General features: G+C 40.5%; 2 protein-coding genes across 13 annotated transcripts in view; one reads left to right on the plus strand and one right to left on the minus strand.

Moving 5' to 3' along the window:
• LOC127618391 (sodium channel protein type 8 subunit alpha-like) overlaps positions 1-3,791 on the plus strand; it is a 74,871-nt gene extending 71,080 nt beyond the window's left edge. For all 12 annotated transcript variants that reach the window (XM_052090802.1, XM_052090804.1, XM_052090812.1 and 9 more), the window contains 4 exons: positions 252-389; positions 549-653; positions 775-1,045; positions 1,205-3,791. In XM_052090802.1, the coding sequence (XP_051946762.1) occupies positions 252-389; positions 549-653; positions 775-1,045; positions 1,205-2,346 (1,656 nt within the window). In that variant the 3' untranslated portion in view covers positions 2,347-3,791. The remainder of the gene's footprint in view (positions 1-251; positions 390-548; positions 654-774; positions 1,046-1,204) is intronic.
• zgc:158263 (ceramide kinase family protein) overlaps positions 1-12,515 on the minus strand; it is an 867,176-nt gene that overhangs the window by 401,410 nt on the left and 453,251 nt on the right. The gene's annotated exons all lie outside the window — the stretch shown is intronic.

Raw genomic sequence — 12,515 nt, forward strand, 5'->3', positions numbered from 1 at the left:
AGGAGCAGCGCAATGAATAAAATGGATGCAGGTTTCTCGACACTTTTTTAAAAGATGACGTTCTTCTAACCTGACACAGCGTAAAAGAAAATTGGGTTTCCCATGCAAGACTTTGAATAAACAGTGAGATGCAACACAATGGTCAAATTGCATGTTTACATAGAAAAACTGCATGTAAGAAAAAAAAAAAGTGTGGTTAAAAACACTTGGTCATCTGCCATTTTAGTCAAAGTATCTGTTTCTAATCTCAGGTGGGAGACCAACCCAAGTATGAGGACAACATCTACATGTACATCTACTTTGTCATCTTCATTATATTTGGCTCCTTCTTCACCCTCAACCTCTTCATTGGTGTCATCATTGATAACTTCAACCAGCAGAAGAAAAAGATAAGGCTCCTATCTTTATCTGCACTTTGTTAAATTTGGCAAATGTTGGCACTTATTTCTACTTCCTTGACATTTTGTTCAGTAATGTTCACCATAACTTTAAGATTTTTTTATGTAATATTTGAGTAGATTTTAACCAAATATTGTATATGGCTATACTTTGGAGGTCAGGACATCTTTATGACTGAGGAACAGAAGAAATACTACAATGCTATGAAGAAACTTGGCTCCAAGAAACCTCAGAAACCCATACCTAGACCCCAGGTACAGTACATCACCCCTTGACTGGCCTTTATTGTGCTGTTTGAAAGAGTAATTCTTGACTCACTGAAAGAAGATAAAAAGAGCACAAATCTCAAATCTGTTCTAAATTTCTCTTCCGTAGAACAAGCTCCAGGGGATGGTGTTTGACTTTGTGACACAGCAGGTCTTTGATATTTCCATCATGATCCTCATCTGTTTGAACATGGTCACCATGATGGTTGAGACAGATGATCAGTCACAGGAGACTGAAAACATCCTGTACTGGATCAACTTCATCTTTATTGTGTCCTTCACTTCTGAGTTTGTCCTTAAGCTCTTCGCACTGCGTCATTATTACTTTACCAATGGCTGGAACATCTTTGACTGTGTTGTTGTTATTCTTTCTATTGTGGGTAAGTGATCAGTGTTTCATTAGACACACATAAGTTCTTGAATATGGTCTCATTTAGGTTTTATGGTTATATATTTGGCTTTGGTCTCCCTAATTGATGATTTATTGATAATTTCATAACTAATCTTCTTCTCCCTGTTTCTTATCACCTACACCACAGGTATGTTCCTGGCTGACTTGATTGAGAAGTACTTTGTGTCACCAACATTGTTCAGGGTAATCCGTCTAGCTCGAATTGGACGTATCTTGCGTCTGATCAAAGGGGCAAAGGGCATTCGGACTTTACTGTTTGCCCTGATGATGTCACTGCCTGCCCTGTTCAATATTGGACTTCTACTTTTCTTGGTCATGTTCATATTTTCTATCTTTGGAATGTCAAACTTTGCCTATGTAAAGCGAGAGGCTGGCATAGACGACATGTACAACTTTGAAACATTTGGAAATAGCATGATCTGCCTGTTCATGATAACCACCTCGGCGGGGTGGGATGGTCTTCTGGCTCCCATTCTTAACTACGATCCGGACTGCGACCCAAATAAGGAGAATCCAGGTACCACAGTGAAAGGTAACTGTGGAAACCCTTTGGTGGGCATCTTCTTTTTTGTCATGTATATCATTGTCTCTTTTCTCATTGTGGTAAACATGTACATTGCCATTATTCTGGAGAACTTCAGCGTTGCCACAGAGGAAAGTTCTGACCCACTATGTGAGGATGACTTCGAGTCCTTCTATGAGATTTGGGAGAAGTTTGATCCCACCGCCTCCCAATTTATCACCTTCGCCAAGCTGGGTGACTTTGCCGACACTCTGGAGCACCCACTGCGCGTTCCCAAGCCCAACACTAAAGAGCTGATCGCCATGGACCTGCCCATGGTGAGCGGCGACCGCATTCACTGCCTAGACATACTGTTTGCCTTCACCAAACGTGTGCTGGGTGATAGTGGTGACCTGGACATGATGCGGCAACAGATGGAGGAGCGCTTCATTGCTGCCAATCCTTCCAAAGTGTCTTTTGAACCAATCACCACTACTCTGCGGCGTAAGCAGGAACATATGTCTGCCTCGGTCATCCAGCGTTCTTACCGTGCCCATCTTATTCGGAAAGGCTTCATCTGCAAGCGATTGCTTGGCAAGCTGGAGAATGGTAGGACCAATCAGGACAAGAAGGAGGGCACGCCTTCTACTGCCTCGTTGCCATCCTATGACAGTGTGACTAAACCTGAGAAAGAGAAGTTAGAGGAGAGTGACGGCAAGGGCAAAAATGGCAAAGACCAAAAAGATGTCAAGGAATCTAAATGTTAGGAATGATGGTAAAGTGAGACAGAACAGAGTTGAGACTGAAACTATCTATTCAAACAAGTGTATAGAAAAAATCATTTGCAACAAAAACATTGAAAATCTTTGGAGAAAAAAAGGTTGTTGTTACAGATGAAGCAACTTGGTTTTTACCATTTTAAAATTGACCAAACTAACCTATGAGCTTATTGTGCAACATCTTGGCTCAGTGACCCAAGATTTTACTGTCTCCTCACAGCAGCCAACAAGGCATTCAATGAGACACAAAATTATGACCTATGGTAGATTTCTTTGATAGGGACCAACTGCCAAAGGTCAAAGCAGTACAAAGAGTTGTTAAAGCTCATAAGGATTCCTTTTCACCACCATGTGTGGAGTTCAGCATTCCTCCGCTATGGACATCCCTTCCAAACACTACACTGCCGAAATCCAATGGAAACCTCCCACTCATCCAAGGAGGTTTCTGGGATGTTGTGTTTTAACCTTAGGATAACCTGTAATAACAATGTTAACTCAATCATGTGGCGTGGTGTGTCCGCTGGGAAAAGAAAAAAAAACTGAACATTATGCAAGGGTTCATTTGTTTGTGGTGAATATATTATCACCTTATTTGACCCACAAAAGATTAGGGAAAAAAGTTCAGCCCATGTCATTCATCTTGTCATCATCTCTTTCTTATACTTGCAGAAAAAAAAACTATTTTATACATGGGCTTTCACATTGATATTGGGTTGGGGGTTTATCAAGGTTTTAGACTTGGGCTGAAAGGGACATACTTAGACCGAGTTCCAGTTAAATAAATAATTAATTGTGCTCGTTCAATGCATAGAGACGACTTGCATGGTGGCATGTTTTGATCAGGAATCATGCATGTATAATCATAGTCCACTTGGTACTGCTACTCAAACCACATCAGTGGCTTGACCGTACATTGGATACTGTCCACTAGTAATTAAATGAAATAGATAGAGCTGGGAAATTGTTTGTAACATATTTAACTAATGGATATGACAAGTATATTTGTACTTACCCCCTCATAATGCTTTCTTCCTGATTAACCGATTCTCACACCATGCGTCATGCGAGTAATTTCAGGTGGTACAACATGACAAATGACAAGAGACTAAACAAAAACACATTTGTACACCTATAGATGTCTTTCACTGCCCTAGGAAGGAGAAAGGGTTGCAATGTTTGGAATGACGAGCTAACTTGGAGAAAGATTACACTGAAATCAAATCTTGGGTTCATAAACCTTGATTTGCTATTTTGCACCAGCATTACAGTATGATTCAACTGCCCCTCAATGTGCAGCTGAGGCTCCCGTAGGCTCTTAAATATGTCTTCAAATAGTACTGCCACCATGCCATTTTAATCCTTACAATGCTTTGTCAGTCTGTCGGGACCAGGCCTCAATGAGAGGTGATGCACATTTTTTTGGTGTGTGTGTGGGGGGGCGGGTGGTAGTTGTGTTCATGTCAATACATACTCATGTTTACTGTTTCAGCAGTTGGCAGTTTTGTAAGCATCTTGATTATTCCTACAGATATTGAGGAAGGCAAGTGAGTAGCCATTTCGAATGCATACACCAGGTGACATTGTTAAGAGTTTCCTCCCTATTGAATGATTAAGTGACTCATAAAAATCTACAGATTAATTGGTATAGACTGCAAAATAGATTGGATACAGTATATAAGTATAAGACAGGCAGTGGTTTGAAGTGTGATGAAGAGATGGGTCTGATCTGATAACATATTTGAATATTTTCATGTTCTACACAAGGCAACATTAAATTGCTACCTTTTGAGCAAACTGCCATCCCTTCTTGCTCTAGGTACAAAATAATTTGATTAGATTTACACTATTTCTTTTGTTTACAACATTTTCACTAGTGTTTACTTACACATTTTGTGAGGATTAATGCTTATTCAGGTGTGGGCTAGCCCGGTATCTGTGCATAAGGTGTTAAAGTGGACCACAGACAAAATAATACAATGCTGATTTCAAACTGCTGGTAAATGTGCACCACTAAACCCAATGTTTTCTGAGTGTGCTGGAGGGAGCACGCTACCAGTTTACAAACCCAATCCCTGTACTTTTTAGACCTATCTGTAGGTCTGCTTACTGCCTGAGGTCTACAAATCTGTGTGCGTGCTGTGGACTTGAACCAAATGAAGCCCAGTAAAATACTTAGACTACCATGTAGTTTTACACCAAACCCCATTTTAGTTCAGATGTAAAGGGAACAAAATGGAAAAATCACTCTCACACTGTACGACAAGTTAATGTATAATTTAATGTACAGAAGGGGGCTATGACATACATGGCACAATTACTGAAAAGTTAAATATGAACTTTTTGAAGAAAACTATAAGCATTGTAATATATTATTTTCTTTTGGCATGCTTTGTTGTGGGTTTTGTAAATACAGAATTTTAAAGAATTACTGCTATTAATCTAATAATAAATTATAACAATGATATAGAATTGCTTCCAGCTGATGCCCTTGTCACACATTTTAACTTTTTTTATAACACTTTTCACTTTTATTAAAGGGAATTGAATTATATACTGTATCATGAATATTTGACAAATTATATATATATATATATATATATATATATATATATATATATATATATATATATATATATATATATATATATATATATATATACAGTATATGTATGAAAGGATACACAAATGAGCACTGTAACATTTCATTTATATGCAACATGTCCAGTGGATGTCAAAAGATTTATGTTGGAGACGAACTTACGCACGATTGTTATCAGAACTGCTTTTATATTTTAACCTGATACTGTATGAGAGGGTTATGCAAACAGCACACCTCTCTGTACCTTTTTTTTATTGACACATACAAACACATTTACACAAGAATGCACATGAATGCTCCATCCTGTCTATGGACATTTTGTAGTCACCCACAAAGCCTGAAATTCAAAAACGGTCACAGAGTTGGTCAAGAATTGTACTGCAAAGGCCTCCCCAAACACTTCAGTGCCGAAACTCTTGGGCCTGAACAACAGTTTTGTATCCATTTCGTATCTGGATTTAATGTGTTCAGTAGTCTGCTACTTCACTAATTGTTGTGTGCCTTTTCCTGTATTTTCTCCATGTTCCTAAATTTTCTAAATTGCATTTTCCAGCAATTTTGGAGGATGGTGCCATATTAAACATTTATTTTATGAAGGGGAAAAAGGAGAAAAATAATGGAGCCCAGTGAAAATCAGGGACTACAGTTTGAACAAGGCATTTGGTCTACTGCCAGAGGAATACCGAAAAAAAGCCCACTTCGTCTAGATTTGATGTTACAAAATCTTCTGATGTTCTGTTTTCTGTACTTTGTGTATCACCCACTTGGCTTGTAAAATGAAAAGCTTGCCTTCAGACTTTTGTGTTCTTTCCATCTTTGAAACTCACTTTTGTATCGATATTCAGTTACTGGACTTCCATTCTTAGCATGACTAAAATGCTTTTCCATTTTGCTGAAAATATTTTAAAAGTGCTTTTCAAACTGTTGTTTTGTTTTGACACAGTGTTATAGGATGACATATAATGGTGTGTATGGCACAACCACTGGAACTCTTAGTAAGAACATATAAAAGATTGTCTTCATTTGAGCACGAAACTTTTTATTAACAATAAAGCAGCCTTCCAGTTGCACACAGTGTTCATTTATTTTATTGAACTTCAATGGGAAGCCATGGGCATCATGTCATGCCTACCAGCCTCATGTGTCACTATCACTTAAATTGAATCCACATATGGAATTATTCAAGGAATCAGACAATACTTGATCACTCATGATGCGTAAGACCATTTATGCATGCTTTACAAATACTTTGAAATAATACTCTGCTCTTAAAGACCCCAATGAAATCGCTTGATGAGCAAAGTTAATATTTCCTGTATTGATGCATTTAAAGTTTGGGTAGGAGATATAGAAGGGTTCATCTTAAAAGAGCCAATACGAATTATTTACATCACAGCCAATAACTATGAGTTACGATTTGCTAATCAGTTACATAACACATCAGTCTTGTTCCAGGCATGAAAATCCCATTCACTTTCTCCATAGGAGAATTGATTTTTAACCTCCTGAGACCCGAGCGTGACTGCTGTGTGCATTTTCCATTTCCCTTTTTGATTTGTAACTAGAAGCACCTAATAAACAAGGAAAAAAGAAAAAAGAATTTCCCTCAAAATTGATGGCAACATATGTGGACCTTGGGACAAGTTGTGAAATAAAAGAAAATACCAAACTATAGAAAGTCAGATATTTTGATTCTATTTAAAATCAACAACTTTAAATCGATAGTGCTATATTTTCCCATTGTTTTTAATTAAATTACATCGATGCTTCATGGGACTGTAGTTCATTCCCTTATGAAAGATATTGTACCTTTGTCTTTTGTCCGATTTAAAAAACGTTTTCCTTCAAATCAAAGTTTGTACTGTTGTGATTCAGCTTGGAGCTGGTTGGTTTGGTTCATGGCTTAGAACTCTTATGAAAGATTTATATGAAATCCCTATGGAAGAAACAAATGGGAAAAATACATCAGGAACCAAGACGGGTGAAAAAGTTGGTAGGCACTGTTGCGCTCTATCATTAGGAGGTACATTCTCATTCTAGAGAGCATTTTAATTGGACAAAAATCTGTGTAGTGCAAGATGAGCCATGAGTCAATATTTGAATCCATTTGCCCAGAAGAAATAGACATGATAAACAATTTAGGAGAACACAAGCTTATAGTTGGCTTCAAAGCTAATAGACATGGACTTAAAGCCACTTTTTATTTCATAGGGTCACAGACTGGAATACGTTTTATTAGTGCTAGTGAAAGAGAATAAAATAAACTCACACACTTTGTAGAAAATAAATGAGGATGTGGTTTTGCCGTTGAGAGTTTTACAGTGTGATAAGGTTTCAAATAAGCTTTGGTTGAGATGCACTAATAACATGGACTTCTAAACAAGTATCACTGCATCACACTGCAGATCATGTCAGGAAATGCCCATTTGTTCATTTACCAAGTCATGGTTTAGTGGAAATATCAATAGAAAGCTATTAGCTCTGATCTTAAGTATGAAGTGACACCCATTTGCTGTACCCCCTAACCTCATGGGAAATGCATCTGGGCCACCAGCTCTTCGCAGAATTGATTTGCACTTTTACCAGTATAGCGTTTGTTAAAGGAGGAGGATGGTAGAAAGGAAAAAATGAAATCCTGCTAAAAGAAACATCTTAAACCATCCCTAGTCGATTTGCTGATCTTAGCTGTTTTTTTAGCACGGTAAGCTCATATTAATACATGACAACCTTTCCCAGTCCTTTTCCTCATTCTCTCTCCATCTCCCTCTCCTCCATTTCACAGCTGAGCAGGATTCTGTTCCTGCTCCCCTTTCTGCTAGTCACATGGCTAGTTCTCTTATCTTTTATTCTCCCCTCCTTTACTCCTATCGTTAAAATGTCTGTCTCTCTCACCCCCCTCTCCTTTTCGTATGTTCTCAGCGAGGGGGAGGGGGTGGGGGGAAAGAGACAGAGAGAAAGTGAGAAAAAGAGAGAGAGGGTGCGGCGGAGCACTGCAGTGCAGATAAATGAATGCACCATTGGTGGCTGAGTCAGCAGCCCACTCCCAGTTTGGCCTGCTGCCTGTACCGACTGTGTTTAAAGAAAAACAACATGTGTACAGGCAACACACACTCGGTCAATATGCCTCCTGCCTGATCGAAGATGGAATGAGCTTTTTGCTCTCAATGATTCACTGCCCAAATAATAAACGTTTTTTAGCCGAAGTTGGTGTGTACTTAGAAGCTTACAGTCTTGACCTAATTCCTACACAGCTACATCTAACATGCATAAAAGTAAACAAAATATCTCTTTCTGTCTGTTTTTGAGGGACTGCAATCATTTGCATTATAAGCTACATGTTGTATGTGCCATGCTGAATGCTCAAGAGCAACTATACATTTTAACAGCAGTGTCACAATTATGGATATTACTTCAGTAAGATCAAGTCTCTGTTTCTTTCTGCCTAACCTCTCTTTTATTCTGTCAGGAGCCGTTCTAGCAAATCATCTGCTTTGATTAATGGTCTGGTGGTTTCAGACTCCACCTGTAACATCCAGTGAATCAATGAGCAGGGGGTTATATAACTGCTAAGTCACCCTTGAATCCACCAATCCCAACAGCCTTGGCTGCTCTCATACTCCGCCACCTGAGCAGCATCAAAAACTGCATTCGAAGAACTGCAAACATAATGGAGAAACATTGTGATTGTGTTTCAGGAGGATGTGGGTATGCTAGGCATATTGAAGAGAGCATAAACATAGTACTCGTAGACTCACAGCCTAATGGTTATGGCACATTCAAAGTGCTCTTGAAATTTTAGAATTGTGACATAAACCCACACATTAAATTGTTATTTTTTTCCCACAAGAATCAACTGGTGGGTCAAAATGTCTGACACTACACAAATAATCTGGAAATTCCAAAATACTAAGACATTATGACATTCATGTTTTTCACCTAATTTGTTGTGCTGATAATATAGGCTAATTTGTAATTTAAAGAATCACATTTTTAGAAAAATCCACGATATTCACTCTGTGTTCCCGACTTTTAAGATCACACTGTATGTATTGAAGTGTATGTTCGCACATTGTTTGTAGGCGTTTATTGTGTTGTTTCAAAAGACTGCCTGAGCAACATTTTCACAATGCACATTAAATAGAGCAGCATTTAGAGAGCTGGTAGAGCTGTTGCACTACACAAGAGAAATATGATAGGCTCCTCGTTTTACTCATCCTTTTCTAATTACATTTGAATTCAAAACATATTCATTATATTCAAATTTAAAAGTAAAAAACTAATTTGACCTTCTATACCCCCAAAAGAGCTTGATCACTTGAAATCATTTGAAAAAACATAACATGTAACCTGCATTATTATCAGACCCAACTTTGTCTTAGGACAGCAGCAGCGTGACAGCAGTCTGGACAGATGTGTAACTGTTAAATGTTTGGCAAAGTTGTTTACTTGCTATAATACTTAGATATGTTTTCTGGAAGGGTTATTGAAGCTTATATTGGTTTTGTATTTTCTCATTTCTTTTACCCCAGTTACAGAAAGATTCATTGAGTGGACAATTTAAAATTGTATACAAGGTACTACAAGGTAGTTCCCCATAAATGTACAGTATACTCATCTCAATTTTATGTTCAGAACTGTACATATTCGGAAGCTCTGAAGCTTTCCCCTGATTGTACTGGGAAAGGATTCAAAGCAGAGTATGGAAAACAGGGCCATCTAGTGGTTAGTTAAATTAAAAGCACACATTAAAGGTATAGTTCACCCCAAAATGAAAATTCTCTCATCATTAACTCACCCTCATGCCTTCCCACATGTGTATCACTTTTATTCCTCTGCTGAACCCAAATGAATATTTTTTGAAGAATATATCAGTTCTCTAGGTCCATACAATGCAAGTGAATGGTTGCCAGTACTTTGAAGTAGAGGCCTGCACACGGTACAACAGAGAGCAGTACGGGACAAGTTTGAATTGCTGAGTGTGGGTGCGGGTGGGAAGACACTGGTATGTGTGCATTCTGTGCAAGGAGCGGGATAATGAAATCACTTATGGGACTCCTGAAAATATAAATATCTAAAAATAAAAATAAAAGTTAATCAAATTGATTTAATGTTTTTAAGGTAGAGAATGTTATCTGTGCTATTTGTCTGTTGCGTAAGAGAACAAAAAAATTTATGATTTACAGGTGCAGGGTTGGTGGATAATTCATTTAAATTCTTCCTTGTGCTCCATGCGGTGGAAAGACAACTAAGCAATGAATGAACAGATGAATGGAGGACTTAAATAGGACTGCTCTGAAAAGTGCCTGAATTGTATTGGTAGATGTCATGATCAGCTGGTTGCAAGCTTGACTCACGTGACCTGACAGAACTAATGCTGCACTTGATATATCTTAACAAGAAGGCGGATCTCTTAGTGCTACATGCAGTATGATAACAGTTTACTAAAGGTACATAACATTTTTTAAACAACCACAATCGTCTAGGTTACTGTTGTAACCTCCGTTCCCTGATGGAGGGATCGAAACGTTGTGTCGAAGCGACACTAGGGGACTTTCTTGAAGGCCTCGGTTACCTCTGAACTTTGACATAAGGCCAATGAGAATTTGGCAGACAGAATTTTCATGTCCCTCCCCTGAACATACGGGTATAAAAGGAGGGAATCTGTTCATTCAGGTTTTGCACTGAGGAGCCGAGAATAAGGTTCGGCCATCACAGTGGCTCGGTTCAGCATTGTGGCCGGGGGTACATAATGTCTCGTTCCCTCCATCAGGGAACGGAGGTTACAACAGTACCCTAGATATTCCCCATCTGTCGCTCACTCAACATTGTGTCGAATGAAGGTACACTAGGGGTCCCTATTCAATCACGGCATGTGCTGAACCGTGTACGTGAGCTGCTGATGCAGGAGCGGCCAGGCAGTTGCGTGCCAAAGCAACAAGCCGCGTCAGACTGCACATACCCTTCACCAACGGCCCATAAAAAAAGTATTTTTAGGTTCCCGGCATTCCGAAGGGGGGGAACAAGCGACGTGCCAAGCATGGGAAGAATATTTCAGTTCTTCCCGTGCCAGCCGCGATTCTTCTCTCTCTATGTTTCTCGCAGAAAGGTAAAATGGCTGGGGCTGGGGTTGAAAGTCTGGCGGCAGATGAGGGTGATGAACACACGGTATGTGCCGCGGTGCCATGCCCATCTCGGGACTCGAGTCTGAAACCAGTGCTGAAGTGGTGTCATATGCATCAACCCCAGCGGCGTGACCACCGCGGGGGATGCCAAATGCCCCAGGACCCTCTGCAATTTTTTTAGAGGAACCGCTGTGCCTGGCTTGAATAAGGTGAGGCATTTCAGCACCGAGTGAGCGAGCTCGTTGGTGAGGTGCGCTGCCATTGAGACTGAGTCTAACTCCATGCTGAGAAAAGAGATGCTCTGAACCGGGGAGAGCTTGCTCTTTTCCCAGTTGACCTGAAGCCCTAGAGGGCTGAGGTGCCTGAGCACCTGGTCCCTGTGGGCGCACAGTAACTCTCGAGAGTGGGCTAGGATGAACCAGTCATCGAGGTAATTGAGAATGCGTATGACCACTTCCCTTAGTGGGGTAAGGGCTTCCTCTGCGACATTCGTGAAGACACAAGGGGACAGGGACATGCCGAAGGGGAGGACCTTGTACTGATACGCCTGGCCGTCGAACGCAAACCGTAGGAAGGGTCGGTGTCCAGGCAAGATAGAGATGTGGAAGAACGCGTCCTTCAGGTCTACCGCTGCGAACCAATCCTGATGCTGTATGCATGTTAAGATGTGTCTTTGCGTGAGCATCTTGAACAGGAGTTTGTGCAAGGCCCGGTTGAAAACTTGCAAGTCCAGGATCGGTCGTAAGCCGACGCCTTTCTTGGGTACGATGAAGTAAGGGCTGTAGAAACCTTTCTTCATCTCGGCTGGAGGGACAGGCTCTATCACGTCTTTGAGTAAATGGGTCACGATCTCCGCACGTAGGTTGTTGGCATCTTCGCCGTGCACCAAGGTAAAGTGGACGCCGCCGAATGGGGGCGGGGGCCTTGCAAACTTTATTGCGTAGCTGAGTCAGTTGGTCCTGGCCAGCCAGCGCGACGGGTTGGGAAGTGAAAGCCACACGTCTAAACTTCATGCGAGGGGCACAAAGGGGACGATCGTTTTTTACATACCCGGCGGAGCGGAGCAGGTAGAAGTCTGTCCCGATGCTTTGATGATGAGTGAAGTCTCGAAGGACTTAACTTGCTCTGTGCACCAGGCAGGGGGCGGGTGAGTGACTGAGGAGGAGTCAGTGAGTGTGATCGCGGCCCAGACACACGAGACATTTACATTTTACATTTATGCATTTGGCAGAAGCGACTTACAGTGCACTTTTTACAGGGACAATCCCCCTGGAGCAACCTGGAGTTAAGTGCCTTGCTCAAGGACACAATGGTGGTGGCTGTGGGGATCTAACCAGCGACCTTGTGATTAACAGTTATGTGCTTTAGCCCACTACGCCACCACCACTCTATAATCTTACAGGAGTGTGATTGAAAAATTCACGTTGACGTTGATG

This window comes from Xyrauchen texanus, chromosome 25 (assembly GCF_025860055.1).
Source record: "Xyrauchen texanus isolate HMW12.3.18 chromosome 25, RBS_HiC_50CHRs, whole genome shotgun sequence".
Classification (NCBI taxonomy): Eukaryota; Metazoa; Chordata; class Actinopteri; order Cypriniformes; family Catostomidae; genus Xyrauchen; species Xyrauchen texanus.